Here is a 14,440-nt window from a genome sequence, read left to right on the forward strand (position 1 = left end):
AAGGTAATGTCACCCCTAAGGAGTTACAGCTGTGCAAATTATCAAGCATTAAGAACAAGCCTGCCATTAATAGGCCACAGCTGGATCCAATTAAGAGGGGTATTATAAAAGAGCAGGTTGATGGGTCAGAGGTGTGATGGAGTTTGTTGGCTGTGCTGAGATGGAGTCAGTGCTGTGAGGAGCTGCCCCTGAGAAATCTCCAAGAAGGTATGAAACCTTTGCAATAAGATGGCAGCACCCCTCCTCTGTGGCTTCTGTTCTCACAGTAGCAGGCCAGGTGGAGAGCTGCCTGAAGCCCTCAGTAGGGAGAAAGGAAGAGCAAGTGCTGGGTGGAAAAGTTGTGTTGTGGCGCTGCCTGGAGTTACGAGAGAGAGCTCCATGTCTTCTGGGGTGGAGCATGGAGCACCAGGAGGGCACAGTTCCCATGACATATACAGGGGAAAAGCTTTGATTTTAGAATATGGTTCTTAGATGGCAAAGAAGAAAACATGCAGTGAGCTATGGCCATTTGAAGGGTTCATTTATATTTTGTTTACATACTTTTTTGTCAATATCCAGTCAGAACAGGAGAGGTGAGTGCTCAAGAGGACAGATAATGTGGTTTGATCTGTCATCACAAGCTCAAGGATACTCATAAATATTTGCTACTTCTGTGTAGCCAGAGGACCATTCATCAAAATCATATTGAAGGGTTGATAGGGACACTTGTACCATGTAACAGACTGTGATGGCAGGAGGTGCAGGCTTGGCAGCAGACTGACCTGAAGCTCCCTATTAACTCTGCCTGCCTGTGCTCTGTGGCAATGCCATCAGGGATCTGTTCTGCAGCTCAGCCCTTGCTGTAGTAGCTGTCTCTAGGTGTTGTGATGATTTTAACTAGTTCAGGGTCTGGCCAGGCACTCATGGGTATAAAGAAGGCTTAGAACATTCTTCCACAGCTTCAGCAAATCCTGCCAGAAATAAAATACAGAAAGGTTTTCTTCTCATTTTGAAAGAATTTCAGTTTTCTTTTCATAGGCTTATCCAAGTGTCAATGCCTTGTTGCCTCATGATGAGGAGTGGGCAGGAGCAGGATTCGGGCTGTGCCCCTGTCCTCTGGCTCTCAGCTCTGTTGTACTGTGTGTGCCACAGCAGTGCTGCCCAAGTGCATCCCACAGTGTGCCCCAGCCCAGAACTGTGGCTGCAGCTCTGTTCTTGCTCTGCCTAAGGGAAATCTCACAACGGGAAAGACACAAGTAAAGTTTTGCTGCTGTGCCTGTGGGGCAGAGAGCCCCCTAAATACCTGCCAAGTTAGGGTGCACTGGGAAAATACAAATTCCACACTCATTTACATCTGCTTGTGTGTTAACGTTGCTCAGGTCCAACTTTGGTAAAAGCAAAGTATAAAATCTATTTCTGTTTTCACAGCTTGAAAATAGAAGTTTCCACATGAGGCTATCGCACTACAGGGGGAAAGAAATGGTTTGGCTGTGATAAATAGCAAAACCCTGGGTTTGGAAATGATGTTTTCCAATTAGTTCATTCTGGCATTAACCACACTTCTGTTTTTGTGTGGAAATTTCCCTCCTTAAAGCAGTTACAGATGGCCACAGTGCGATTTTTACGTATGCATTCAGCAAGCCAAAGTCTTGACAGCTGAGTATTGCACATGTGACTGAAACTCTTAATTAGCTCCTGTGGCACCAGTTTGTTAGCATTGCTCAAAAGCATGACTCAGGGTTCTTCCCTGAGTTCCTGCTGGGAAATCTGGTGTCTGTACGCTCTTGCAGGTATAATTACAGTACGTGTTAGAATTACAGTGTGTCAGAGTCTCATTTTCCTGCCAGAACTGCCAAAGTTTGCAAATATCTGCCTCAGCTACATATTGTAGATGTGGGGGGAAACTGCATTCACAGAGATTAGTTTTTATGCTCTTACTCCTTCAAACCTTCTCCACCCTCATAAACTTCATGTTTTAGAGCCTAATATTGGAGTCCATCAGCAGCTTGTGCTGCTGCTGATTCGGGTCAGCTGCTGTAGGTAGCTGAAGGCAGTGAGACTGCCCTGATTTACAGTAGCTGCAGGTCTTCCACTGAATTTCTAACCCTGGAGGTGGGCAATTGTCCCTCAAATCATAAACCACTACTTCAAAAGTAACCTTTTTTAAAATTAAATTATGAACAATGTGCAGGTTTTCTGTGCTTCACAGATTTTTAGGATTGTGGACAGCTAACAATGTCAGAAGAGCAGAATCATATAAATAATTAAGTACTGAGATGATGTTTCAGTTTTTTTGTGTCATCTATTAACTTGCTTTACCCTAAATTACCACTTTTACAACCTCTTCAGGAGTTTAGTTCAGTTAACTTTTTCTTATTAACATATCTCAGTAAATAGGTACCCAGCACTAAGGTACATTGTTAATGTGTTAGACAAATATTGGACTCCTGGACTGTAGAAGTTTTTAAAGCATTTCCTTGTTTTGGTGTGACAGTTGTCATTCTCAAGTGCTTCCAGTATGATCCCTGTCACAAGGAGCACTCTAGTTCCGCCTGCAAGGATATGGCAAAACATGGGATTGCATTTACTTAACTGCAGCTGTAACACACTCAGTACTTGCTGCTCTGGCAATTCTTCAGCTTTAGAGAACCTGGGGAATGGAGACACCAGTACAATTTGACCTGTGCATAAAATACACCTTTTTAAGAAGGGTTATCTTGTTTTCAGTGGACATCTAAACTACTCATGTGGTTGTAAGAACTTTATATCGATGGAGTACTGTGTGTAAACTGGAGAGTTAAAAATACTTCTCTCTTTTGTAGTGGTTTCATGCCTTTAATTTTGTCCTGGGTGCATTATTTAGGCAGGGTTATGCTGCTGAACCAGTCCTAGAGGCTGAGCATGTGGTAGCCAGGGAGCACTGATGCTCTGGAGCAGTGGTAGTAGGCAGGATGACTTTGTAAAGCCCTTCTGACTCCAAACCAGAGGGGAGGAGTGGGAAATGGTGGAATCTTTTGGGTTTGAAGATACCTTGAGGATCACGATTCTGTGTCCCTGAGCCTCCTGGAAGGCAGTGCTCAATACCACTGACCCAGAGAGAGCTACTTCCAGCTTCATTTCCTTTCTCACTGACATCCACAGCCCTCCTTGGTGAGTGCCCCTGCAGCCTGCTGCACTGAGCAGGGGTTTGCTCAGTATCAGAGCCTGCTCTGGAATCACTTAACAGTTTCCAGCAGGGCTGGGTTTGCTCAGCATCACGCTGCAGAGCCCAGTGGCACAGTGGAAATCACTCACCCAGTGTTTTGGTCCTCTCTGTTAGTCTGGAGGAGGAAGCAGTGCCAAGTCCGAGAAATATCATAATTTCACCTATACTGTAATAATAATTAAATCTTTTTCTTTCCTTTTTCTTTTAGTTTTTTTTTTTCCTGACAGCAGTTTAATAGGATATCTAGAGTAAGTGGTGGCTGCCAGAAATGAGGTCTGGTTTCTCCCTAGTAAGCTTTTTGACATGGTGTGTTGGTGTGGACCTTATTTCCCCCAACAGCTGGAGGTAAAAACCTGAGAAGAGAGTTGATCATTCTTGACAGTTGCAAATATATGAAATAGGGATGATTCTCTCAGTCAATTAAGTGAAGATATGGTGCATTTATAGTTATTCTTGGGCTCCTCTTCCAAAGGTTTGCTCTGTTATTTTGCATCTGGCAACAATTTGTCCTGGCATCAATTCTTCTTCTCACTGGCAGTGGAACAGAGAAGTAGATTAAGGAAGAAAGATTGGCCAAATGATTCACAGAACAGCACTTAGTGTCAAGAACATTTTACTTTTGTTAAGCAATGTTCTTTCATACTGCAGTTGAATCCAAGGTTCATTAATTTGGATAGCTGTTACATTATCCGGTCCAGACAGCATGTGTGACCCTTGAGGATATACAAAGGGCACTGCAATGTCTTAATTAAATCCTGCAAGTGTCAATGAGCAGGAATGGAAATGTCTGGAAATGTTTTCCTGTGCACACAACAGCTGATATTTATTGTTCTCAGTTATAGATGGGTATCCTTCTTTTCCAGTTCATTGGGCACTTCGTAGCTGGTTCATCAAAAATTTAGTTGGTGTTCCACAAAGTTGTTTTGTGAAGGAATGCTAAGCCACAGTGAGTTGGTGTCGTGCTCCTGGAGGGCACAGGGCAGATTTAATGCACAGGAACTTTCATTGAGGCCTCTAACCTGGTTCTGTTAAAGCCTGTGTTTCATTGTGGTAAGAGGTGGTGGTTGAGGTTTGACAGCTAGCTATGATTTCCATTCTTTAAAACTATAATGATTTTCCTTGGATAATAACTTCTTGGATGAAATTACCTATGGATGAAACTACCTACTGATGTATTGAATTCTTGAAATTGATTCCTTGAAATAAGGCATCAATCTCTTTGTTGAAGGGAGGAGTCATGTCCATGACAGGTGAGAGGCTCTTGCTCAGACCAGGTCTGAGGTTTCTGCAGGTCTGGGATGCACATGAACTAAACTGAAATTGCCTTTGTCCTGCAAGCATAAAGCTTGGCAGGGCTCTGCTGGGTGAAAATCTGAGCAGACACCATGAATTTGTGTAAGAATTCATATCACAGCCTTGTTAGAACATTACGTGACAATTTCAAATGCTGAAATATATATATATACATACATACATGCATATGGATGAATGTTTATAAATATGTCATTTTTCTTTCTTTATAGGCCAGTGTTTAAAGATAATCAGGGAAATGTTGACAGAGACTCACGATTCTCACCCTTATTCAGGCAAGAAAGTAATAAGATTTCCATGGAAGATTTGATTAAACTAATAGCAGAATACAGAAGGTAAGGAAAAGTTTCTAGTTTGCTTTGAAGCTTTATAAAGCTGTGCAGAATAATTGTAGCTGGGGTTTTTTTCTTCATTTAACACAGTGTGCCAAAGTGGCCATGTTAAATTATATTACATTAGTGTTTTTCACATTAGGTTGTTACCTGCCAAAGAGTGCTTGAGGTTGGACTTTCCAGGAAAATTGAGACGTCATTTGGCAGAAAATAAATGTTATTATAACCTAAAAATAGTGATTGCTTAAATCAGCTTTTATCAGGGGAGATGCAGGTGAAGTACCCAACATTATCTCAGGGGGAAAAAATCAAAAAAGAAAAAAGTGACAGAGATACAAAATCGTCCTTTTGTGGGATTCCCAACTCCTTGCGTGTCCGTGGCAAACTCAAGAATGGACATTGAAAGTAAAAACCTTCTCCAAGTGTTTTACAGCCTGTAAATTTCTAAGGAGGTTTGGCTGGGTAGTTTCCATACAGGTATAAATCAGGTTAATCCTAGAGCAGGGTCTGTGTTTATACTGGATAAGTGACATAAGAATTGAACCATGTATTTCTCCTTGTCTCTTCTACTCTAAATGGGCCTAAAAGAATCAGCTTTTATGGGGTGAGATGCAGGTGAAGTACCCAACATTATCTCAGGGGGAAAAAATCAAAAAAGAAAAAAGTGACAGAGATACAAAATCGTCCTTTTGTTGGATTCCCAACTCCTTGCTTTTGTTAGTTTGAGTGTCCATGGCAAACTCAAGAATGGGCATTGAAAACAAAAACCTTCTCCAAGTGTTTTACAGCCTGTAAATTTCGAAGGAGGTTTGGCTGGGTAGTTTCCATACAGGTATAAATCAGGTTAATCCTAGAGCAGGGTCTGTGTTTATACTGGATAAGTGACATAAGAATTGAACCATGTATTTCTCCTTGTCTCTTCTACTCTAAATGGGCCTAAAAATGAATTAATCTAAATAACTTCTGTTCAATTTATATTAAAAGAGATCATAAAAAGATTAAATGTTGGCTATTGGGCTTGGATTAAGCTCTTAACTTCTTGTGCCACCTTGCTGTTACTGGTCAGGACACTCTACTGCCTATTCATTAGTGTCACCAGTGCTGTGTTTGTGTCCCTAAAGCATCTCCTGGACAAAAGAAATTTAGCACTGTGCTCAAATTGCTTGGGCACAAGGAATGTGCCTTGGTCCCTTTTCAGCATGGCACTTGTAGAAGCCACAATGCTGTGAACTCCTCTCATCCCAGTACTCACTGAATTCCTTTTAGGGAATATTTCATTCAGATTTTAGAAAACAAAAATAGATAATTTAATTCCTATAAATTTTCCTTCATCATTTCCTTCCTTTTCTACAAAATAATACTGCTTGCAAAGAGAAGGCAGGACTTAGACTAAGAAAAAAAAAAAGAAACCACAAACCAAATCATATTTGTGCTGTTACATTTGATTAGAGTTTAATATCCAATAGGTATATGTTAAATGTGTTTAATATAACTTAAATAAGGGTCTGTTTTTCATTTTCAGTTAATTCCTGTGATGTTATGATCTCTGTTGTTCTAATTTTCTAAAATGTTTTCATTTATCTCATTGCAGAGCAGAGAAGATTAGTAAAATCCAGACTATACCTGGCTGTTTGGACATTGCAGTTGATTGTGTTCCTTTGGAACATCCAAGTATGACTCCACTTTAAAATTAATTATTTTAATTAAATAGGACATTGTTGTAGGCTTTCCATTCCTAATTGTGCCTCGAGACAGTTCTGACAGAGGTGTCCATTGTGTAGGAAAATGTATGCAGGGGAGTGGTTTTGATTTGCTGTCATTTAATTACACCACTCTTTGTTGCATCCTGTACCTGGCCAGATCCAGCCCAGTTTTCAGTGTCTGTGAAAGAGAAGAAAGAAACCCCACTGCTGCAGCTGGCCCAGGGCCACTTCTCCCTGGGCTGCAGAGCACCTGCATTACTCTGAAACTGGCCGTTTCCTCTTGTACTAGCTTAGAAGGAAGTAAAATTTGGCATGGTGTATGTGAGGGATCACAAGCTTCTTTCAGCTTCCTTACAACATATTGGTAGACTTTTCCTGGGGATTATCCTATGACTTGAGGAAGGAATTTTTAGGCAGGGTCTGTCCAGTGACTTTTCCCAGAATAGTTCTGGTTGCTCTGGTCATCTCTAAGTTGGTGTCCCCTCTCAGCTTGAATTCCCCATGAAGTTAAATGCCTCACTGCTTTAATGGTATAGGAAGAGAAAGTATTCTCTGTCCAGTTTTAATCTCTCCCAGTCTCAGTGACAGAGGGCTTATTTTTGCCTTCTCTTTCCTGATCTGATTTCAGTTATCCCAATTGCATCATATATTTGATCTAGTGCTGCACTGCTCATTTCTTCATTTTATTTAGTATGTTATTAGATAATAGAAAAACTTAAATGAGCTGTTGAGCTGTAAAATTGATGAGAAGCAGCATCACTCATTACATTCTGTAGAAGTTGTCCATATACCAATGGGGCTGTTACACCATCAAATGTCATCAAATACTGGGGGTGTCAGAAGAGGTTACCAGTGCTGTCCAGTTTAATTCAAGTGAAAATCATTTAAGGATTATATATTGCCACTGATCTGAGGTAATGTGCAAATTTAAGGCATCTCAGCATTTTTCATAAGTTAAGGCAGGATTTTGTATGTTCCATCTCAATATTAGTTATTCTCAGTAGTAAGTGCAAACAAACAAAATATGTGATGGGTCTGTTTTCTTTTCTTTTGAAGACTGTGTAACTTCATCCTTTATTCCAATCAAACCATTCCATAATGTAAAGGAGCATCAACCTACAGTGGAAGTTGAGGAGTTTGTGCAGGAATCAACAAAATATTCTCGACCTTACAGGGTGTATAAGAACCAAATATACATCTATCCAAAACACCTCAAGTATGACAGCCAAAAACACTTCAACAAGGTACAGAATGTGACTGGTTCAGGCCGACGTGGGCTCTTTTAGGAATCCAGGAGAACTTATAAAGCTGAGGAAAATGGTGATGTCACTGAGTTGGCTCTTCATCTTTTTCAGCTTTTGCAATCATAAAACACTGGTACCATTTTAATGAATCTATGGGTCAATTTTATGTTGTAACAATGATTCAAAGAGAGATAATGTGGTAATTCTTTCTTCACAATTTACAGAAGGGCTTTATATTAATGACAAAATGTGTGCAGATAAAGTTAATCTTGATAATGTTTGTAGTTCTTAATGAAACCTGGTATCACTTGTGTTTCCATGGTGGTTGAAACCTAATTAAGATACAAATCCTGGTCACTTAATAATAGTCTACTTCTACATAGTCATTTTGACGCCTGGCTTGCATTTTGCATTTTTCTTGGAAATTTTATTTTTAGTTATATCACTGAGGCTTACAGGCATTTATAAACATTTATACACCATCTGCATGTTTCTCTTGGATTCTGAAAAGGCCTTATTCCAGCTCTCTAGTTTACCTGAGTTTTTCTGGCTACCCCGTTTCTGATCTCAGCTTTGATATGCTCCTGTCTCTCCAGGCACGGAATATAACAGTGTGCATTGAGTTCAAAAGCTCTGATGAAGAAGGAGCAAAGCCACTCAAGGTGAGCTGCAAGAGCACTGTGTTCAGAGGGTGCTGCTTCTGAGAACAATACTTATAAAATCCAGGAATAAGGGTGATGGTGAACCAGAACAATTCAGGAGAGGATGTTGTCATATGTCCCTCTAATTTTGCACTGTGCTTCTCTTAGATCCCAGCTGGTCACAGTGATTCCATTTTGCAGTGCCAGCATTCTGACTGCTGGAGGGGAAAGGAGATAATATTAGAAAATGGAACAATTTTTTACAGTGCAGCTTGCTTATTCTAGAATTTATCACTTATCCTACATTTCTCATTGAGTTCTGCAGACCTGATTGAAAAGAGTGAGGCACAAAATTAGAAGGACCTGAGATTTTATTCTTACCTTTGTCAAGAATTAGTCTTAAGTCTTAACTTTGGTATTTCCCAAGGGCTGTTGCATAGTGCAGTTGTGGTCTTGTGTTCCCAGCAATAAATAAAACTGCCATTACTCAGTAATCAAGAGCTCCCAGACAGGACCCTGCCAGAAAAGAGATTTTTAACAGGGATAGCTTTTGTAACATTTGAAAGTCAGTAAAAGCACTGTATTGTGTAATGAACTGCATAAAAGTGAAATAGATTTTGTAAAGCTTTTTGCAGAAAACTCTGAAATTGATAACAGCAAGGAAGAAGTCTAAGGAGTCTGCATTGCTTAATTGAGCATAGGGTAATTTTCACAGAATCAATGGACTTTTACTGGAAGTGTGTATTAAAAATCCAGGTTTGAGCACTTAAAACATTTCTTTTAATATTTGATAAAGTAATGATCAATCTTTCATGATAATTGTTTTAAATGTACATACATATTAGATATACCAATACTAGTATCTTCAGCAAAATTTCCCAATGTAATGAAAACATGTTACTTTTATCAGTGCATTTATGGGAAGCCAGGTGGACCCTTATTTACAACCTCAGCCTACACTGCCGTGCTACATCATTCCCAGAATCCTGATTTCTATGATGAGGTCAGTCTGCTTTTTCTTTCATTAAATATTTGCCAATCCCACGTATTTGCCAATGAGACAGAAAAATATCTGTACAGAATGCTTCTGTTGCCATTGCTTGTGTGTCTGGAAGGGCTGTGCTATGTAGATTGACACGCAGTCTCACGTTTTGTTTTCTCTTCTTAAATCAACTCAGTGGATTGTTCCTTTTGTAGGATGTTCTGAGTACAGTTAAGATGCTGTAGAATTAATTAGGAACAGTCCAGCTCTGTAAAATGCATGTCTGGATTACATTAAGCATCCAGCTGCATCTCTGAATTTAATGGAAACAGTAAACATTCAGATGAAGTGTGGAGCCAAGTGTCAGAGCAAATCCCTCTCTGACATACAAGATCTGCATGGGGGCATTTTGTTGATGCAGTGGTCTGAACAGAATGTACAGGGACGTGTGGTGGCTGCAGCAAGTCCTTCAGCTGCTGCTGCTGAGGGTGCAGCTATTGAGTAGTTCTTGTGGTGCCCTCTGCCAAATGTTACTCACACATGTATCTTTTTGTTTCACCAACACCAAGTGTTTGCTCCCCAGGCTTCCTGCAGGTGAAATTAATTTCACCCTGTCAGGGACTGGTGTGTTGGTGGCTTGTGAATGTCCGCTGTCTGTTCTGGATTTTCCACTGCTGCTTTATGTGTAGTGATGAGACTGGCAAACAGCACAGAGTTTATAGCCAGCATTTTCCAAACTGTTCTCATAGTCAGTAAAATTTCCTTTTTCGGTAAAAATTTACTTTGATAAAATTGATGAGGCAAGATCAGCAGATAATGTACAACTACATGTGAAGTACCAATTTTAAGATTTCTGTTTAGGAACTGGGGGGAACTTAAAGCATTAGATTTTCAGAGATTTTGAACTCCTTGCTAATCCTTTGGGGTTTAACACATCTGAAAATGTCCTTCATGTGATGATAGTGAGCCACTTGGTTTGGGAAGATTACTTTCAATGAGTAATCTGAATGGGGAGCTGAATTCAGATGTGAATAGCCAATTTGACTGGAAGAGGTGTGCACCTGTCCTAATGTCCCTAGTAAAGCAGGTGCAGAATTTAAAAGAATGCAGGATGTTAAGAAGAAAGTTGTCTTCATCCCTATCTCTGGGTGCCCATTTTATATCTGTGTTTATGGTATTAGGTTCTTACCCATAAGCTGGTTTAACACTGGAAGCATTCATCAACGATTTCTAACCCTTACTTTAGCACAGGATTAACTTGGATAAATTCCATCACAGCTCACAAGAGCAAAGGGTCATTTTTATTAGTTCTTATGGTAACATGTTCTGGTTAGTTTCTCTTTTATTCCAATAGGTTAATAATACTTGAAAAACAGTATGTAGGATTTCATGGACAGCATGATATGGGATTTAAGACTGAGCAGAATTGATACATAAAAGTTTGTTTTCATGTCAGCCTTTGTTTCGTGGTCTTTGCCATGCAATGATGCTGAAACAGTAGCAGAGATGTCATTTTAGTTTTAGTTTGGTTGTCCTGAAAATGTGAGCATGGCTGGCTGTTAAAGTGCAGCTGATCACTTCTAAGCTGAGTCCATCACTCTTTAGTTCTGTCCTCTTTCATCTTATGCTCTTTTATCATTTATAAAATATTCCTCCATAAGACAAAGTTGAAAAATAGCTGTTTTAAGTAAAATTGATAGATATTTTCATAAACAATTTTCTTACCATGGGGCAAACATTACCTAGTAAAGGCAGGCTGTACTTAGATCTCTGTGTAGAGAGATGTCACTCATTTAGCCCATTTCTGATGCCTGGTTTAATTGATTTTTAAACTAAAGTGAGGTGTAACATTTTACATTTCAGGTGAAAATTGAACTTCCCACTCAACTCCATAAGAAACACCACATTCTGTTTTCATTTTATCATGTCACCTGTGACATAAATGCAAAAGCTAATGCCAAAAAGAAAGAGGCTCTGGAAACACCAGGTACCTGTAGTAGAATTATTTTCAATTATAAATATACATTATGTACATTCAAATAAGGATTTCAAAGTTTTTGGCTGGATGCTATTGTCTTCCTTTAAACTTTGTTTTTCCAAAGAGTCCCATTTATTTGTTCTTGTGCACAGTGGGGTTTGCCTGGCTCCCTCTGTTGAAAGATGCCCAGCTGGCTTCCCAGGAGCACCAGGTGCCAGTGGCCAGCAGCCTGCCCCCCAACTACCTGAGCCTGCAGGAGCCTGCAAGCACAAAGGTATTATTCACTCACCCCTCCTTGCTGCTCACATGGCACAGAGCTGTCATTTCCAGGTGTTTTTCATGAGAGCAGATTGCCATTTGCATTTGCTGGGGAGTGTAAATGGTAAATAGGGTTTCTGGTTGAGAATATTCATTTGCATATCACTGACTGGAGGAACCAATATATGCAGCACTGAGCTGGGTGTCCTATGTTGCTGATTCACAGGTGTATATGGGAAAAGTTTATTTTATGTATTCTACAGTGTTATAACTCCTCAAAATGTGAATCAGAGTGGTCAAAAAGAGCTTCTTTCACAAACTCAGGCCATATGACATTCATTCTCCAGCTGATGTGATCCACAGTCATGATTCATTCTCCAGTTTTGTGGTGTGATATCATATTTTCCTGCTGATCCAGTCCAGCTTGGATTATTTCTGCCTCCTTGTGTTTGTTTTGCCATTGTCATGAGGACAGGGTGGGGCAGGATCTGGTCCCTTGACTGGCAGCGTTGGTCTTGTGCTGCAAAGTGGGTTTGTACTGCAGTGATGGTGTTTGAGAAAGCACAGCAGCAGTTCAGGCACTCTCATGTGCAAAGCTGTGCACTGAAAATTTGATGCAAACTTGAAAAAGTAGAAACAGGTGGAAAAATATTTTTTGTTGTTTTTGCTTTAACAGCAGATTGGCAGTGATATCAAATGGGTAGACAGTGGAAAACCACTTTTCAAAGTCTCTACTTTTGTTGTATCAACAGTAAATACTCAGGTAAGCCAACATTCCTCTTAGCTCTGTGACCTGCTTACACACAAAAAGTGTCTGGGGATGTCTGAAAGGGGTTTTTAAATAATGCATGAATTTGTTTCTATAACATTTAAAGACTATTTCAATATAGAAGGGCAAGATGCCAATGATGGAATACATACTTAAAGGCTTACCTTTAAGATCAGGAAAAAAAAAAATTAAAATTATACCAATAGATAAATTGTGGAATATCAGTTTAAACAGAAAGGAAATAAATTATAAGCATCGGGAGGGGGAAAAAAAAAGTCTAGCCTTTGAAATCCCCTAGGTTATGAGGAAAAAATTAATCACAACAGTGAAAAAGGATTTGTCAAAGAACCTGGAATTTAGCAAGCTGTGCTGACCAATGGGTTGGACTCAATAAACTGATTTTCTTTCTGTGACTCCTGTATACGATGGTGGGTGACCAAGAGTGTTCATGGGTGTCACAGGTGATTGCTGTAACCAATTTCTGGCACTAAATTCTAATCATCTATAATATACATTAATGTGAATGTTTCCTATTTTAGGATCCATACCTGAATAACTTTTTCCATCAGTGCCAGGAAAGAGAAAAGGATCTGTCTCAGCCTCCTACCTCAAACTTTATTAATTCTTGTAAGGTAAAGTAACCTGTATAGTACAACCTGCAAATTGTACTGTACAACTGTATTTAGGGCTCTCTCTCAACTCATCCCCCACTGCAGAGTTGCAGCCGTGGCACAGGTTTACCAGGGGGCAGAGGCTCTGTGACAGCTCCAGTCAGATGGATGTGATGTGACAGATGCTCTGCTGGTCACCAGCTGCCTCCCATCCCTTCTCATCCAGAGCAGGGCTGCCTCTGCCCCAGCAGCAGCTAATCCAGCCCGTGCCAAGCTCTGATCCCATCAGGGGATAAGGGAATGGTGCTCCAGCAGTGTCTGGGGAAGGGAGCTGCAGTATTGCTGATAATCCTCTCTTGCCTTAAATAACTTCTATCCTTACCTCCTCTGAAAACCTGGATGCTACTCCAAGGGTTGCTCAGGGTATTTGGTGTGTATAAATCAGGGGTGCTTGTTGCCTCTCAAGTTCTGAAACCAGAAAGAATATCTGCAAAGATGAAGCGAGAGCTGCATTAAATGTGCCTGTATTCAAAAGAGGTCAAAAACTGTGAAAAGAGAAGAGTGTGTCAAGCAAATTAGAAGAGCAGCAGATAAATGTAAGGTGCTAATTCTTTGTGTTCATGAGTGCTGAAATCCAGAGTTCTTGCTGTGCACAGTGCTTGTGGAACATTAAAGACAAATAAGCAGGAAAAGTGAAGGCAGATGTGACTCTGTTCCATCTCTGAACTGAGTGGAACCTCATACATATGACATTTATTCTATTTCCTTTTAGCACTCTGTAAAATCCAGCAGGTGTTTGGGGGTTTAGATGTTGGCACCATGTAGGTGCTTCCCCCTTCCTTCACAGGTGGTGTTTCCTGTAGGAGTGTACCTTCATCAGATACAAGCTGCTTGGGAAGAGATTTTTGCTTTAATAAGCAAAGAATAGTTTCAATAAATAGAACATGGTAGTTCCCTGGACAAATCCATAAGGATGGCCACTATTTTTGTTTGTAGATGCAGCTCTACCTGCACACCTGAAGGGAGTGGCTATGTTTTCAAATACTGTATTGATTTAAAGAAATTAGTAAGTTGTGTGTTCACAAATCAAAACATCGGTGTTATTTAGAGGTTATACCTCTACAGAATGAAGTCCTTAATTAATTTTTTGGAAAGCCATTGAGCATAATGGGCAAAGTTTAGGAATCCATAAAAGCTTTACAACTTGCTAGTCAGTAAGGTGGTTGTCTAAACCACTAGAATTGCATCATTCTTTATCTGCTGTTTGTAGTTTGCCTTCTAAAAGTATTCCAGTGAATTTATTAGAAAACAGAAACAATGTTGTATGCAACAAGAAATTAACTGTGCAATATAACCATAGTAAATAATCTTCCCTAGGGTATTTTGCTTTTATTTATAAATTGCTGGTACCTTTGTTAGAAGTTCTG

General features: G+C 40.0%; 1 protein-coding gene across 1 annotated transcript in view; it reads left to right on the forward strand.

Moving 5' to 3' along the window:
• Window positions 1–14,440, forward strand: part of DOCK10 (dedicator of cytokinesis 10) — a 121,684-nt gene that overhangs the window by 65,950 nt on the left and 41,294 nt on the right. Inside the window, 9 exon segments of the mRNA XM_039722389.1 lie at window positions 4,708–4,830; window positions 6,419–6,498; window positions 7,587–7,774; window positions 8,371–8,436; window positions 9,326–9,418; window positions 11,261–11,384; window positions 11,528–11,649; window positions 12,310–12,396; window positions 12,942–13,034. Of these exon segments, the coding sequence (XP_039578323.1) occupies window positions 4,708–4,830; window positions 6,419–6,498; window positions 7,587–7,774; window positions 8,371–8,436; window positions 9,326–9,418; window positions 11,261–11,384; window positions 11,528–11,649; window positions 12,310–12,396; window positions 12,942–13,034 (976 nt within the window).

This window comes from Passer montanus, unplaced genomic scaffold (genome assembly GCF_014805655.1).
Source record: "Passer montanus isolate IOZ18808 unplaced genomic scaffold, ASM1480565v1 scaffold48, whole genome shotgun sequence".
NCBI classification, from domain to species: domain Eukaryota; kingdom Metazoa; phylum Chordata; class Aves; order Passeriformes; family Passeridae; genus Passer; species Passer montanus.